At 39.7% G+C, this 13,501-nt stretch overlaps 1 protein-coding gene across 1 annotated transcript in view; it reads left to right on the top strand.

Moving 5' to 3' along the window:
- ghr (growth hormone receptor) overlaps positions 1-8,407 on the top strand; it is a 254,640-nt gene extending 246,233 nt beyond the window's left edge. Inside the window, exons 9-11 of the mRNA XM_002933047.4 lie at positions 3,434-3,533; positions 5,784-5,853; positions 6,627-8,407. Of these exons, the coding sequence (XP_002933093.3) occupies positions 3,434-3,533; positions 5,784-5,853; positions 6,627-7,580 (1,124 nt within the window). The 3' untranslated portion in view covers positions 7,581-8,407. The remainder of the gene's footprint in view (positions 1-3,433; positions 3,534-5,783; positions 5,854-6,626) is intronic.
- Positions 8,408-13,501: the final 5,094 nt, after the last annotated feature.

Genomic DNA, 13,501 nt, shown 5'->3' with positions numbered 1-13,501 from the left:
GGTTTCTAGGGTCTTGTTTACCTTAGCAACCAGGCAGTGGTTTAAATAAGAGACTGGAATATGAATAGGAGTTGAACCAAATGGAAGATAAAAAATAATAATGGTTCAGGGAGCAATAGTTGTTAGGCTTTCAGGACCAGTGGCCTCCATTTGAAAGCTGGAAAGATGTAGAAGAGCAAGGTGAATAATGCAAAAACTATTAAAAGAAAGACCAATTGCAAATTTGCAAGAAATTAGATATTCTTTAACATACTAAAAGTTAACGTAAAGGTGAAACTTCCCCCTTAAGAAGGGACCAAGAGGCAGTTGCTGGATGGAACAGTACAGTACAATACAGATTTCAAGGATTCAAGCAGGTAGGGAGAAATGGAACAAAATGAAGAGTTAAACACAGAATGCTATTTTCCAATCAAGAAGTGGAAATTGACTGAAAATTATCTTTTATGCACAAGGACAAACAAATGAAATGTGTGCTACTTAAAAAACGAAACAATTCCTCTAACCCCAGAGAAGGCCACGGCCTATTACTTACGGCAGACGCAGTTCCGGATAATGTTTTTAGTGTAATATTGTATATTGCTCTCTCGCTGCCCTGCAACATTGGTAAAAAGGTTTTGGTAATGAAATAGCTTTTATAAAAATGCCGGCTTTTGAAAATTGCAATTTTTAGAGATCCCGTATGGTTACTTGTTCTGACAAATAACGTGGGTGTAATAGCTTTAGCAAAGCAGCAGCCCCTCACATTCATGTAATGCTGTAATGAACTCTCTACTCTTTCAGCTGTAAAATGGAATCAGCTTGCAAATAATAAATGTTCTCAATAACATCCAGTTCTCAAGCTGAAGAGCCTTCACCGGAGGCACAGAAAGTTCTTCCCTTCAGTTTTATATCTCTGTGCTGCAGTCACTGGTCTATCAAAGGCAGCCTTGCCGGGGCAGTGGCACAGTGAGGTCCCTCCACCTACCTACCTGCCTGCCCACAATCTGACAAATCCTCTGCACTCCCCCATTATCAATATATATAGGATATTAAGCCATTCTGTGCATTAAGCTACTAAGAAATGCCCTCCCCTTTAAACAAAACAGGGATTGTTTGTCCATATATTGCAATATACTCCCAACTGCCCAACTACGTCACAGTCACCCCCAGTCTGGCCAGTCCTACACTCACTTTTATCTGTTTCACTAAGGATTCTACTGCTTCAATATACATTTAACAAAGGGACTAAGCTTACTTTCAAGGTTAAAACCCCCAAATGGTTGCCCTTTTTATTGGCTCATTGGGATCACCTGACTGTAGGTGGGAATGACAGGGGCTACAACATGGAGCTGGCTACTACTCCTGTATAAACTATAGCAACAAAGGGAAAGTTGTGCTCAGCACTTAACAGTTTTAAACCATTAGGGGCACATTTACTAACCCACGAACGGGTCGAAATGAGTCCGATTGCGTTTTTTTCGTAATGATCGGTATTTTGCGATTTATTCGTATTTTTTGCGATTTTTTCAGCGTCTTTACGAATTTTTCGTTACCAATACGATTTTTGCGTAAAAACACGAGTTTTTCGTAGCCATTACGAAAGTTGCGTAAAATCTGGCGATTTTTCGTAGCGTTAAAACTTGCGCAAAAAGTTGCACTTTTTTCGTAGCGTTAAAACTTACGCGAAACTTCGCACCTTTTAAGTTTTAACGCTACGAAAAAGGCGCAACTTTTCGCGTAAGTTTTAACGCTACGGAAAAATCGGGCGATTTTATGCAACTTTCGTAATGGCTACGAAAAACTTGCGTTTTTACGCAAAAATCGTATTGGTAACGAAAAATTCGTAAAGACGCCGAAAAAATCGCAAAAAAATACGAAAAAGTCGCAAAATGTTCGTTTTCAAGTCGGAACTTTTCCAATTCGGGCCGGATTCGTGGGTTAGTAAATCAGCCCCTTAGTGTTGAGTGCAACTTTCCCTTTGTTGCTATAGTTTATACAGGAGTAGTAGCCAGCTTCATGTTGTAGCCCCCGTCATTCCCACCGACAGTCAGCTTGAATATAATACAATAAAAGGACAAACAATCCTTGTTTTGTTTAAAGAGGAGGGCATTTTATTAGCCTTATGAACAAATGTCCTAATGTCCTATATCTATTGATAATGGGTGTATTTTTATATGTTTTATGGTCACACCCTCACATGGGTTTAATTGTTGAGCAAAACTTTCCCTTCCCTGCCTACAATCAGCCTTTCAAGCATATACAGTATGTTGCAGGAATAAAGCTCATATTGTAACAAGCAGACACAAAGCCTCATTAATGAATGCAGTGCATGGCGCAAAGTGCAATTTTCTGACACATTTTTTACATCAATAAGACAGTGTTTTCCCCTGAATTCCACTGTAATTGTAGCTGCATGCTGTGCTGCATCCATCGCAACTTCCCCACAATGCACCAATAAAACTGGAATGTTTTTAGAATTATGTCATATTATCTCACAGAGTGTGACAATAATAACAGCATTAACGTCCAATTCCTGCCAAGTAAGTAACGCCAAGGACTTGATGCAACCCACTAAGGGAACCTTGTATTTACAGCTATTCCTGGGTTTTCTTGCACTACAGCAAGTTGTTAGGAGCAGTCATGGGCGCAACTAAAGGTCCCCATACACGGTAAGATCCGCTGGGGCCAAACGACCGATTATGTAGGCGGCAATGGGGCAGTCGGTTCGGGGACCGCATCAACGAGCCGATGCAGTCCCCGATCCGACTGAATCTTTTAACCTGCCCGATCGATATCTGGCCATTTTCAGGCCAGATATCGGTCGGCCAGTCTGCTCGTTTCTGCCCCTACACAGGCAGATAAGCTGCTGAGTCGGTTCAAGGGACCGATATCGGCAGCTATTATCGGCCCGTGTATGGGGGCCTTTAGGTTTGATTCCATTGTAGCACTTTGCACTTGCAATTGTGAATGAGGCTTACAGACTTATACTTGCTAATATGCATTTAGCTATATAATTGCTCCTGTGATCAGTACACTAGATCCTTTTTATATCTCAGAAAGCTCAGAAATCCCACATTGTTCCTTACAAACAACATCTGCCGCAGCCGAGCCACAGGCTATTTTGGCAGAGGTGCCTTTAAGTAAATGATAGTGGCAGTTATCCTCTAATCTAAACCAGATTCCAAACAATGGGAAATGATTATAGTGTCAGTTTCACAGATTCATGCATTTATTTCTCTTTTTGCCTTTGTCAGACCAAAGGATTTCAATGGTAACTTCATGCTCCTGTATGAGCATTGTCATGTATAGATACGCCCATGTACTGTAGATATGTTGGTCACTGACTGCACTGGTGAATTGCCTGTAATGAAAATAGCATAAACCCTTGGTTTTGTATCTATTCTGTACTCCATCAGAATACTGACTTGTTATTCTTATTGCTATTGTCTTGCAGAGCCTGACCTTCCCGATGTTCCATTTCTCCTCTTTCTTACTATCGGATTATTCGGCATGTTGCTTGTCTTCATTTTTATTCTAGTTTTCAAAAAGAAGAGGTATGTTCTTTGTTTTTTGTTCTTAAATGGGCCACATATCATTATGGGGGGGCATTTACTAACATTCATATTTAATTTTGTTACACAATTCATGCTTTTTTGCGCTAAAACTTTTCATGAAAAAAAAAAGCAGGACAGACATTTATTATGCAACAAAATTGCAGCAATTCCGATGCCCCTTTTACAATTGGAAGATCTTTCTTAGCTTCAAATTTTAAGAGGTGTGACACTGGCTTTTGTGCGATAATTTGAAAAAGTGACTTTTTTGGATAAATGTCTGACATTTGTTGAAATTAGTTTATTTTGTGGTTTTAAAAAGATAAAAGTGAGAAAATATGCCTCCACGTAAGGCACTGAGCTCTGATAGTCCCTCAGTGAGCAAACTAATATAGTATATTCAAAAAAGAAGTTGGGGATTTTCACTTTATTATTGTAGGAATAAATCGACTTTTGGCAGATTTTGATAACTAGTAATTTTATCTGTGATAATGGTATTTATCCTACCTATGAGCTGTAACACACCCAGTATGGCCAAAATGGCAATTGTTATATAGCCCTTAGTTAGTGATGAGCAAATTTATTCGCCAGGCATGGATTCGTAGCGAATTTCCACATTTCGCCACTGGCGAATTGTTTTGCGAAACTTCTGTGAAAATTCGCAGTGGAAAAATTTGTGGTGTGGAAATTTTTGTTGCGCATCAAATTGGGCGTGGTCGTATCAAAAAAGGTTGCGGTCACGTCAATAAAAGGGCGCAGTGGCATCAAAATTGGGCATGGTCGTATCAAAAAAGGCCGCAGTCATGTCAATAAAAGGGCGCAGTCGCATCAAAATTGGGCATGGTCGTATCAAAAAAGGCCGCAGTCATGTCAATAAAAGGGCGCAGTCGCATCAAAATTGGGCATGGTCGTATCAAAAAAGGCCGCAGTCATGTCAATAAAAGGGCGCAGTCGCATCAAAATTGGGCATGGTCGTATCAAAAAAGGCCGCAGTCATGTCAATAAAAGGGCGCAGTCGCAGCAAAATTGGGCGTGGTTGTATAAAAAAAGGCCGCAGTCACGTCAATAAAAGGGCGCAGTCGCATCAAAATTGGGCGTTGTCACGTCAAAAAAGTGCGGGCGACAAAAAATAGATGTGGGTGACCAAAAAAAAGCGGGCAACAAAAAAATTGTGCAAATTTTTCACAATTACACAAATTTTCTTGCTGTTTCACGAATGTTATGGCAAAGTGAAACGGGGCAGATTCGCTTATCACTACCTTTAATCTAATGTAGGTATGGGACCTGTTATCCAGAAAGTTTAGGATCTGGGATTTTTCAGTAATTTCCATAATTTGGATCTCCATACCTTTTGTCTACTAAAAAAAATCCGTTTAAACATGAATTAAACCCAATAGGATCATTTTGCCACCATGTGGATTCATGCAGCTTAGTTACCATCAAGGGTAAATTGGGGACACAAATAGAAAGGTACAAATGCAGGGATTCACATTGGGAGAGACACAGGTCACTATTTGCCAAATCAAATGTCTGCTTCTAAAAGTAAGATTCTGGTGTAATGATGAATAGGTTGAGGGCAAGTTCCTTAGCGTAGAATTCAGGATTTGAAATCCAAGGGTAAGGGTCTGCAAGAGGGAAAGGCTTATGGAGGAAGACAGTAGAGGAAGTGGATGGTGTGAAAAGGTGGCAGCTTTGAGGGGAAAAGAGAAGACATCCAAGAACATATATAGTTGTACAGATCTGGGAAGGAGACCCTTTTTGTCTTGAAATGTCAACCACAGATCCTTATCCTGAGTCAACTGGTAATTTAGCTGATGAATTTTAAACAAGTTTTCCTTTTTTAATACGGCATTGTGTGTCTAGGCCTGTTTGGGGACATGTACACATTATAACCTTTTTATTGCTGTGATTCTCCATGAAAAATATTGTTTGTGATACGGGCCCTACATGTGAGATGTGAGCAAGCGTCGACGCATTCTAGCCTTTCCCTAATTCTCCGTTACATATCATCCCGACTTGCTTTTTATACCATGTAAGTGTCATAGCATGAAATATAAACAGAAAGATTTCATGCAAAACGATGATTTCAGAAACTTTCCGCCAGTCTTAGGCCAAAAATTAAAATGGATTTATTTATATAATCAAACATAAATATTTCATTATAACAATATATACAGGACATAAATATCTTGACTGTTTTTACATAACTGCCTAACATATATCTTATATGTATATATTTTTTATTTTCCAAAGGTTAAAGATGATAATCCTTCCACCAGTCCCTGTCCCAAAAATAAAAGGGATTGATCCTGATCTTTTGCAGGTGAGTTTGGAGACAATGGTTCCTCCCAAAGAGAATGAATTATATCAGAATGAAAATAACTATTCTAGCTTTAAAGCCATAAGGGGAATTTCCCTCGAGGCATGAGCAATGCATGATGTATAATTAAGTCTCATATGTTGATATCATAATCTAAAGACTTTCTCTAATTGCCAATTTAGTGAAAGTAAGGTTAAGTGCCTTTGCTATTGACCTCCCATGTGTATTAGTGCGAGGGCTTGGCTGGCAGGACTCAATGTTGCTCTACTGTAGATATAGAACAAGAAAATATTGTCAGGATTGAGGAATTTGTAGAAAATACTTATTTAATTGCATGTACTCTAGTTTTTTTTCAAGGAAAAGAAAAGCGACTGAGGCATTTTATTGCCAGTAGATTAGACACAATAATGTAAGCTAGAACTCTATATCTATTCTGTAGAATGCTTTACCATACCTGAATAAACAGCCCTAGAATCTCCCTTTGTTTGTCTAAGATAGCAGCTGCTTGCATCTCTTCTGCTGCCTTTAGCTTTAGCTGCTATGGGGAGGGGGAGGAGGGAGAAGGGAGGGGGAGAGAGGAGTAAACTTAGCTGGCTTGTGCCATGAAGGATTTTGCTGAGAGAAGGAAGGCTGACACAGAAGCTCATGTGTATAAAACAGAAGGAAAGAAATGTGGTGTTTCCTTTTATAGAGGGCTCACTACAGTGATTGTTTGGTGTTTTTACATAGACCTTTCTGCTAAAACTTAGTTTTTACCTTTCCTTCTCCTTTAACAGAGAGGAAAATTGGATGAGGTGAACTCAATACTGGCATGCCATGATCACTACAAACCACAGCTGTACAATGATGACCCTTGGGTTGAATTTATTGAGCTGGACCTTGATGACACAGATGAGAAAAACGAGGGCTCCGATACCGACCGACTTCTCGGAGAGGAACACAGGAAGACCCATAGCTGCTTGGGTGTTAAGGATGACGACTCCGGACGTGCCAGCTGCTGCGAGCCTGATATTCCAGAAACCGATTTCAGTAACAGCGACACTTGCAACGGTACCTCGGATTTAGGGCAAACTCAGAATGTCAGAGAAAATGAAGCCGATCTTTTGTGCCTTGATGAGAAATCTAATAGCGGATCACCTACAAGTGTCAGCGTGCCAAACACAGAAGAAGGAAGCCCAAAGCCTGAAGCTGAGAAAACGTGGCCTGTAGCCGTGAGTGAGAACCAACCAACAAGCTTGCCCGTCCCGATAACACTAAGCAAGTTGAGCATAAAGCCGAGCATGGACTTCTATGCTTTGGTCAGCGACATAACTCCTGCAGGAAGACTTCTCCTCTCCCCAGGACAAAGAATGAAGAATGAGAATGAAGAATGTAATCAAGCAGTTATTCAGCACCCAGCAAACCTTAACCAAGACAGCGCTTACATTTGTGAGTCTGCTGTGACAGCTTTTTGTGCTGCGAGCAAGCCCAGGGATACAGAAGCCAGCGTGAAGCCGAATGTAATTGATGATAGCTACTTCACCACAGAAAGCCTTAACATCCCTGAGATGAATCCTTGCTTTGCAGAGAAGGCTTCAAGCTACGATATGCCTGTCTCAGACTATACCTCTGTCCATATCATAAACTCTCCCCAAAATCTTGTACTCAACACTACTGTGCTACCAGACAAAGAGTTCCTCCCACCGTGTGGCTACATGACCCCCGACCAAGTAAACAAAGTCATGAAGTAGTCGTTTTTTTTTTTTATTCTGTGATGGTATTTAAAGGCATGGGCTCTTACGTTTAAACCAAAACACTGCATATAAGCTTTTTTTTTTTTTTTTGTGGTTTATTCTTGTAAAAAGCTTAAGGGTATATATATATTAAATGTTAAGAAGATGCCAAAATGCTTAGCAAGAGATTTCATGTATGTCATAGAATGTTAGAGTTGATCGTGACTAGTTCCTGTTAAGTATTCATTTTGTGACCCTAATCATTGGATGATCAGATTCAATGAAATCATGGTTTACAGTAGATTGGAAAAAAAAAAAGTGTTTTTTTCCGGAAATATTACGAGACCTGTAAATATGAATTTGTGGAATGGAAAACCGTAGGTAACCCAAGGTCAGGTTTGAACAATGAACTCTTTGAGCACATCCGTGTGAATATTAAGAAACAAAGAGCATGAACTTTGATATTAGACACTGCATGTTGTGCATCATGAGCAACTACGGAATCATTTATTATAGAGGTCGGCCAATGTTTGAGCAGAGATTGTCTGACTTCAATATCGGATAACCGGTTCAGAACAGGGAGCTTTAGTTCAACTGTGCCTGGAGAGCCTGTGCTTGATTATTCCTGAATTAAGGCAAAGTGAAAGACACTACCTTACAGTTAGAGATGTCTATAGTGCAGCAGCTGCAGGGATAGCAGGTAGTATGGTACAGTCTATACACAAACATGTACAAATTGCCAGCTACATACATAGCACACAAGAATTTACAACACTAAGGGGCTGATTTACTAACCCACGAATCCGACCCGAATTGGAAAAGTTCCGACTTGAAAACGAACATTTTGCGACTTTTTCGTATTTGTTGCGATTTTTTCGGCGTCTTTACGAATTTTTCGTTACCAATACGATTTTTGCGTAAAAACGCGAGTTTTTCGTAGCCATTACGAAAGTTGCGTAAAAAGTTGCGCTTTTTTCGTAGCGTTAAAACTTACGCGAAAAGTTGCGCCTTTTTCGTAGCGTTAAAACTTAAAAGGTGCAAAGTTTCGCGTAAGTTTTAACGCTACGAAAAAAGCGCAACTTTTTGCGCAAGTTTTAACGCTACGAAAAATCGCCAGATTTTACGCAACTTTCGTAATAGCTACGAAAAACTCGCGTTTTTACGCAAAAATCGTAAAATACCGATCATTACGAAAAAAACGCAATCAGACTCATTTCGACCCGTTCGTGGGTAAGTAAATCAGCCCCTAAGTATTTAAATAGTAACACTTTTATTTAATAGCTTGTGTTGAAGCTGACTAGTGTAAATATATTCACTTGATTCAGATTCAGGACCATCTGTTCAATGATGAACGTTACAAAGTCAACTTGAACTATTTGCCTCATTACAGATGGGATTCATATACACTGACCTTTCCCAGTAGAGCTGGTCAAACATCTCCCCATGTAAGTCTCACACTTATTTCATTTAAAAAGTAATTCATATGAATCCTTAGACATTAGTCTTTGGCTACAATAGAAAGGGAGTAGAAGTTCCACTGCCCACAACAGTTTAGTGTAAATACTAAAGATACCAATGTCTGTTGTTTCTTGGCCCTCTGACTGGGCTGAGCCGAAGATCATTTCTCTTTCAGTTCCCGTCAGTGATGAGTGAATCTGTCCCGTTTCACTTCAGCAGAAATGAGCGATTCTTGCAGAAGATTTGCGAAACAAAGTGCAGTCGACAAAAAAATAGGCGCGGGCCACAAAAAATAGATGCGAGCGACAAAAAAAAATTGCACGACAAATGCATTTCACGAATTTTCTTGGTGTTTCGCGAATTTTATGGCAAAGCAAAACGGGACAGATTCGCTCATCACTGGTCGTGATGGCCTTTTTTCTGCGGCAAATTTTGTCACCTGTTTTGAGAAAAAATCCACCAATGGCGAAACGTGGAAATTCCCTGCGAATCCATCACTAGTTCCCATGTTTTTTTATGCTTTTAAACATTTCTTGAAATCAATGGGGAAATCTCAAGGCAAATGAAAGCCCCAGTGTCGTGTTTGATTCTTTACCCCCATTGGTTTGTAGATCCTTCTTCTAAATAACTATATGTTATCCCCAAACTCCCAAAAACTCAACTTTAAATGACAGCATCATGAATGTTTGCAGGATCTTCATTCAATAAACTTACCCTTGGCTGGAATTTCTGAATGAAGAGTCCTATAAAAAACTTTTTTTTTTAATAACTTTGTTTCTTTGATGGCAAAGTTCACTTTTAAATAAACTCACAGAGGCCAATGTAATTTTTTTTTTTCCAAAATTCAGTTGCGGAAAAAAAGCTGTAATTAAATACACTCACGTTTTCTCCACAATTTTACACAAATTTACAAAAAAACTAAAATTTCAAAAACTGCATTAATTCTCCAATAAAAACTTGATCTTCGTGAAAATAACATTGTTTTAGTTCATATTGAAAAATTTGGCTTTTCAAAAAGAAACCCTCACAATTTATAATAGCTTGAATGTTGAAAAGATGCCTTCCAATGATTTTTTTTATTGAAGCTCAGCGGGTTTTACCTAAAAATAATTTGAATTTAAATTGTTTTTGATTGATAAACCTCTAAAATTCAAGTGAAAATCAAAAATTCTAAACTGTTAGAATTTGTGATTTTTCTTAGCTGCTCTTTTCTCAAATGGCGTCACAATTTGCCCCTTATGTGTAAGTATGTTATAGGGCAGGGGTCCCCAGCCTTTCTTACTCGTGGGCCACAGTCAAATGTAAAAAGAGGAGCCAAATAAGGGCTGTGATTGGCTATTAGGCAGCCTCTATGCACCCTATCAGCTTACAGGGGCTTTATTTGGTAGGAAATCTTGTTTTTATTCAACCAAAACTTGCCCCCAAGTCAGGAATTCAAATATAAATCCCTGGTTTGGGGGCACTGAGAGCAACATCCAAGGGGTTGGTGAGCAACATGTTGCCCCTGAGCCACTGGTTGGGGATCACTGCGATAAATGAAGCTTTTCAACTGATATTAACATTTTGTATTAATGTTTTTTCCAGCTTATTAGCCTTACTATTCTGTTTTGGCCCTCTACTATTTATCTTTCCTTCTGATTTTGTAACCGCTGCCTTGTTGCTTTGATAATGAAGCCCAAGCAACCAGATAGTTGTTACGTTTCCAAGCCATCATTTGCAAATTGCCGTAGAATACTATTGTCTACATTAGTGATCCCCAACCAGTGGCTCGGGGGCAACATGTTACTGTCCAACCCCTTGGATGTTGCTCCCAGTGGACTCAAACCAGGTGCTCATTTTTGAATTCCTGGCTTGGAGGCAAGTTTTGGTTGCATAAAACCCAGTGTAAAGCCAAACAGAGCCAGTCTACATAGGGGCTTCCAAATAGTCAATAATAGCTCCTTTTTCCATGCTTGTGTTTCTCCCCAACACTTTTCCATTTGAATGTGGCTCACAGGTATAAAAGGTTGGGGATCCCTGATCTACATCACAGTAAAAGTGAATGTGAAATGAGCTACCCCTTTAATGTAACAACATACACTATTTTCCCCATAGGGCTCCTCAGTTTGGTTCAGAAGCGAAGGGGAAAATCATTTAGCAAATACACTACTTTCCCCATAGGGCTCCTCAGTTTGGTTCAGAAGCGAAGGGGAAAACCATTTAGCAAATACACTACTTTCCCCATAGGGCTCCTCAGTTTGGTTCAGAAGCGAAGGGGAAAACCATTTAGCAAATACACTACTTTCCCCATAGGGCTCCTCAGTTTGGTTCAGAAGCGAAGGGGAAAACCATTTAGCAAATACACTACTTTCCCCATAGGGCTCCTCAGTTTGGTTCAGAAGCGAAGGGGAAAACCATAACAAATACACTACTTTCCCCATAGGGCTCCTCAGTTTGGTTCAGAAGCGAAGGGGAAAACCATTACAAATACACTACTTTCCCCATAGGGCTCCTAAGTTTGGTTCAGAAGCAAAGGGGAAACCCATTACAAATACACTACTTTCCCCATAGGGCTCCTCAGTTTGGTTCAGAAGCGAAGGGGAAAACCATTTAGCAAATACACTACTTTCCCCATAGGGCTCCTCAATTTGGTTCAAAAGCGAAGAGGAAAACCATTTAGCAAATACACTACTTTCCCCATAGGGCTCCTCAGTTTGGTTCAGAAGCAAAGGGGAAAACCATTACAAATACACTACTTTCCCCATAGGGCTCCTCAGTTTGGTTCAGAAGCGAAGGGGAAAACCATTTAGCAAATACACTACTTTCCCCATAGGGCTCCTCAGTTTGGTTCAGAAGTGAAAAGGAAAACCATTTTGCAAATACACTACTTTTTAAAGGGTTTTTTAATGCCCCTCACCCCCCTTTTCAGGGCATTTTACAAAAATAAATGTACAGCTTGTAGCAGCTCATTCAGTACCAATACTTAGGGAGCATACACTCAGTACAACGCCTTTGCCCGTGGCTTTGCCGGCCCATAGGGCAGACATTTGTGAGCGATATCTATACCAGCATTTACAGTACCGGTTCACTTCTTACCAAACTCCAGCCTCAATAAATGGAATGTAATATTTTTTTAAAGTAAACAAAGTTTTAAGAGAATTTAACTATGCTAAATAGGCACAATATGTGTATTTTGTAAGGCTTACAAATAAGCAGGGAAAATAACGTCTTTTGTTGTTAAGTAATATATTTTTAAAGGAAAGATATATATAAAGTACAAACGTTACCTCTCCTGGTAGTTTGGGAAAGGTTTAAAAAAAAGAAAAAAAATGTGAGATATGAACAGAATTTGGTCACACACATACTCAAAGGTGTATTATTAGCACAAAGTCTGATTGTATTGTACCATTAGATTCAAGACCAGCGAAAAAATGCTATAGGTCATGCTATGCACAAAGACGGATCTATATAAAGTATATATATATGTATGTATCACTTGGAGAATAGTATTGTGTGGATCATATGGAATGGTGCAATATTGTAGGCTATATACATGGATTAAAAAACAAAATTAGGGTCCCCTTTAGGGAGATGCAGGTCTGTGGGGAGATCAGAAGAATGTATGTTCCCCACATTACTAATCTACTAGCCCCCAGGCACCCCAGGTTGCCTCTCTCTTTCAACCATCCCCCTGGGAATAGCCCTAATATTATTATTCCATGCAATGCAGTTATTCCACCCAGCATTAGAAATGGGTTTTGAAGGACCTGTAACACTTAAAAAAGTCAAAATGATTCACTTGCATTTTTATTCGTGTTTCCCCATTGGCTCGCTCTTTGCAACCGTCCTTGGTATGTTCTACCAACAGCCCCCCTCCCATTGAGACTCAGAGCCACCCTTTCAGCTTTAGGCTAGCTACACATGTACAGGCCTGATGTTTTCCTTCTGCCATTTGCAATGTTTGGATTGGCAGTTTGCTCAAGGAAGTGACCAACTGCATCAAGAGCAAACGGGCAAAAATACATAAGTGCTGGACTTGTGTATATTTGTGTCTACGCACCCTGCATGTTCCAATAGGGATGCTACCTGTAACGTGCAGTGATGTCTGTCCTTTCATATGGACCAATCTGTCCACCAAGCAATGGAAGCCTGCCTCGTCTGGCCACTTCTGCAAGTCTTTGATGGACCATTGCTTGCCCTTCATTTCTCCTGAGCACAGAGACTGTCCAATAAACAACAGATCTGTACATGTATAGCTAGCTTTGGCACAATAATCCATGTTCATGATTTGCCATCCAAACCTTTCGAAATTGCTTTTAATGAATGATTTCATGCATTCTAGGGTTGAGATATGATTTGAAATAATTTGTGTATAAATGCATATGAAGCATTTTCATGTTTTGATGTTGCCGGCCCTTTATTGCTCTTGCCTATATTTAGTAGTAAATATGATAAATAGCTATTAACTTGCTGCTAAATGTGTCTTACAACTATATTATATT

Source organism: Xenopus tropicalis, chromosome 1, assembly GCF_000004195.4.
Source record: "Xenopus tropicalis strain Nigerian chromosome 1, UCB_Xtro_10.0, whole genome shotgun sequence".
Classification (NCBI taxonomy): domain Eukaryota; kingdom Metazoa; phylum Chordata; class Amphibia; order Anura; family Pipidae; genus Xenopus; species Xenopus tropicalis.
This window is presented reverse-complemented; position numbering and strand designations above follow the sequence as displayed.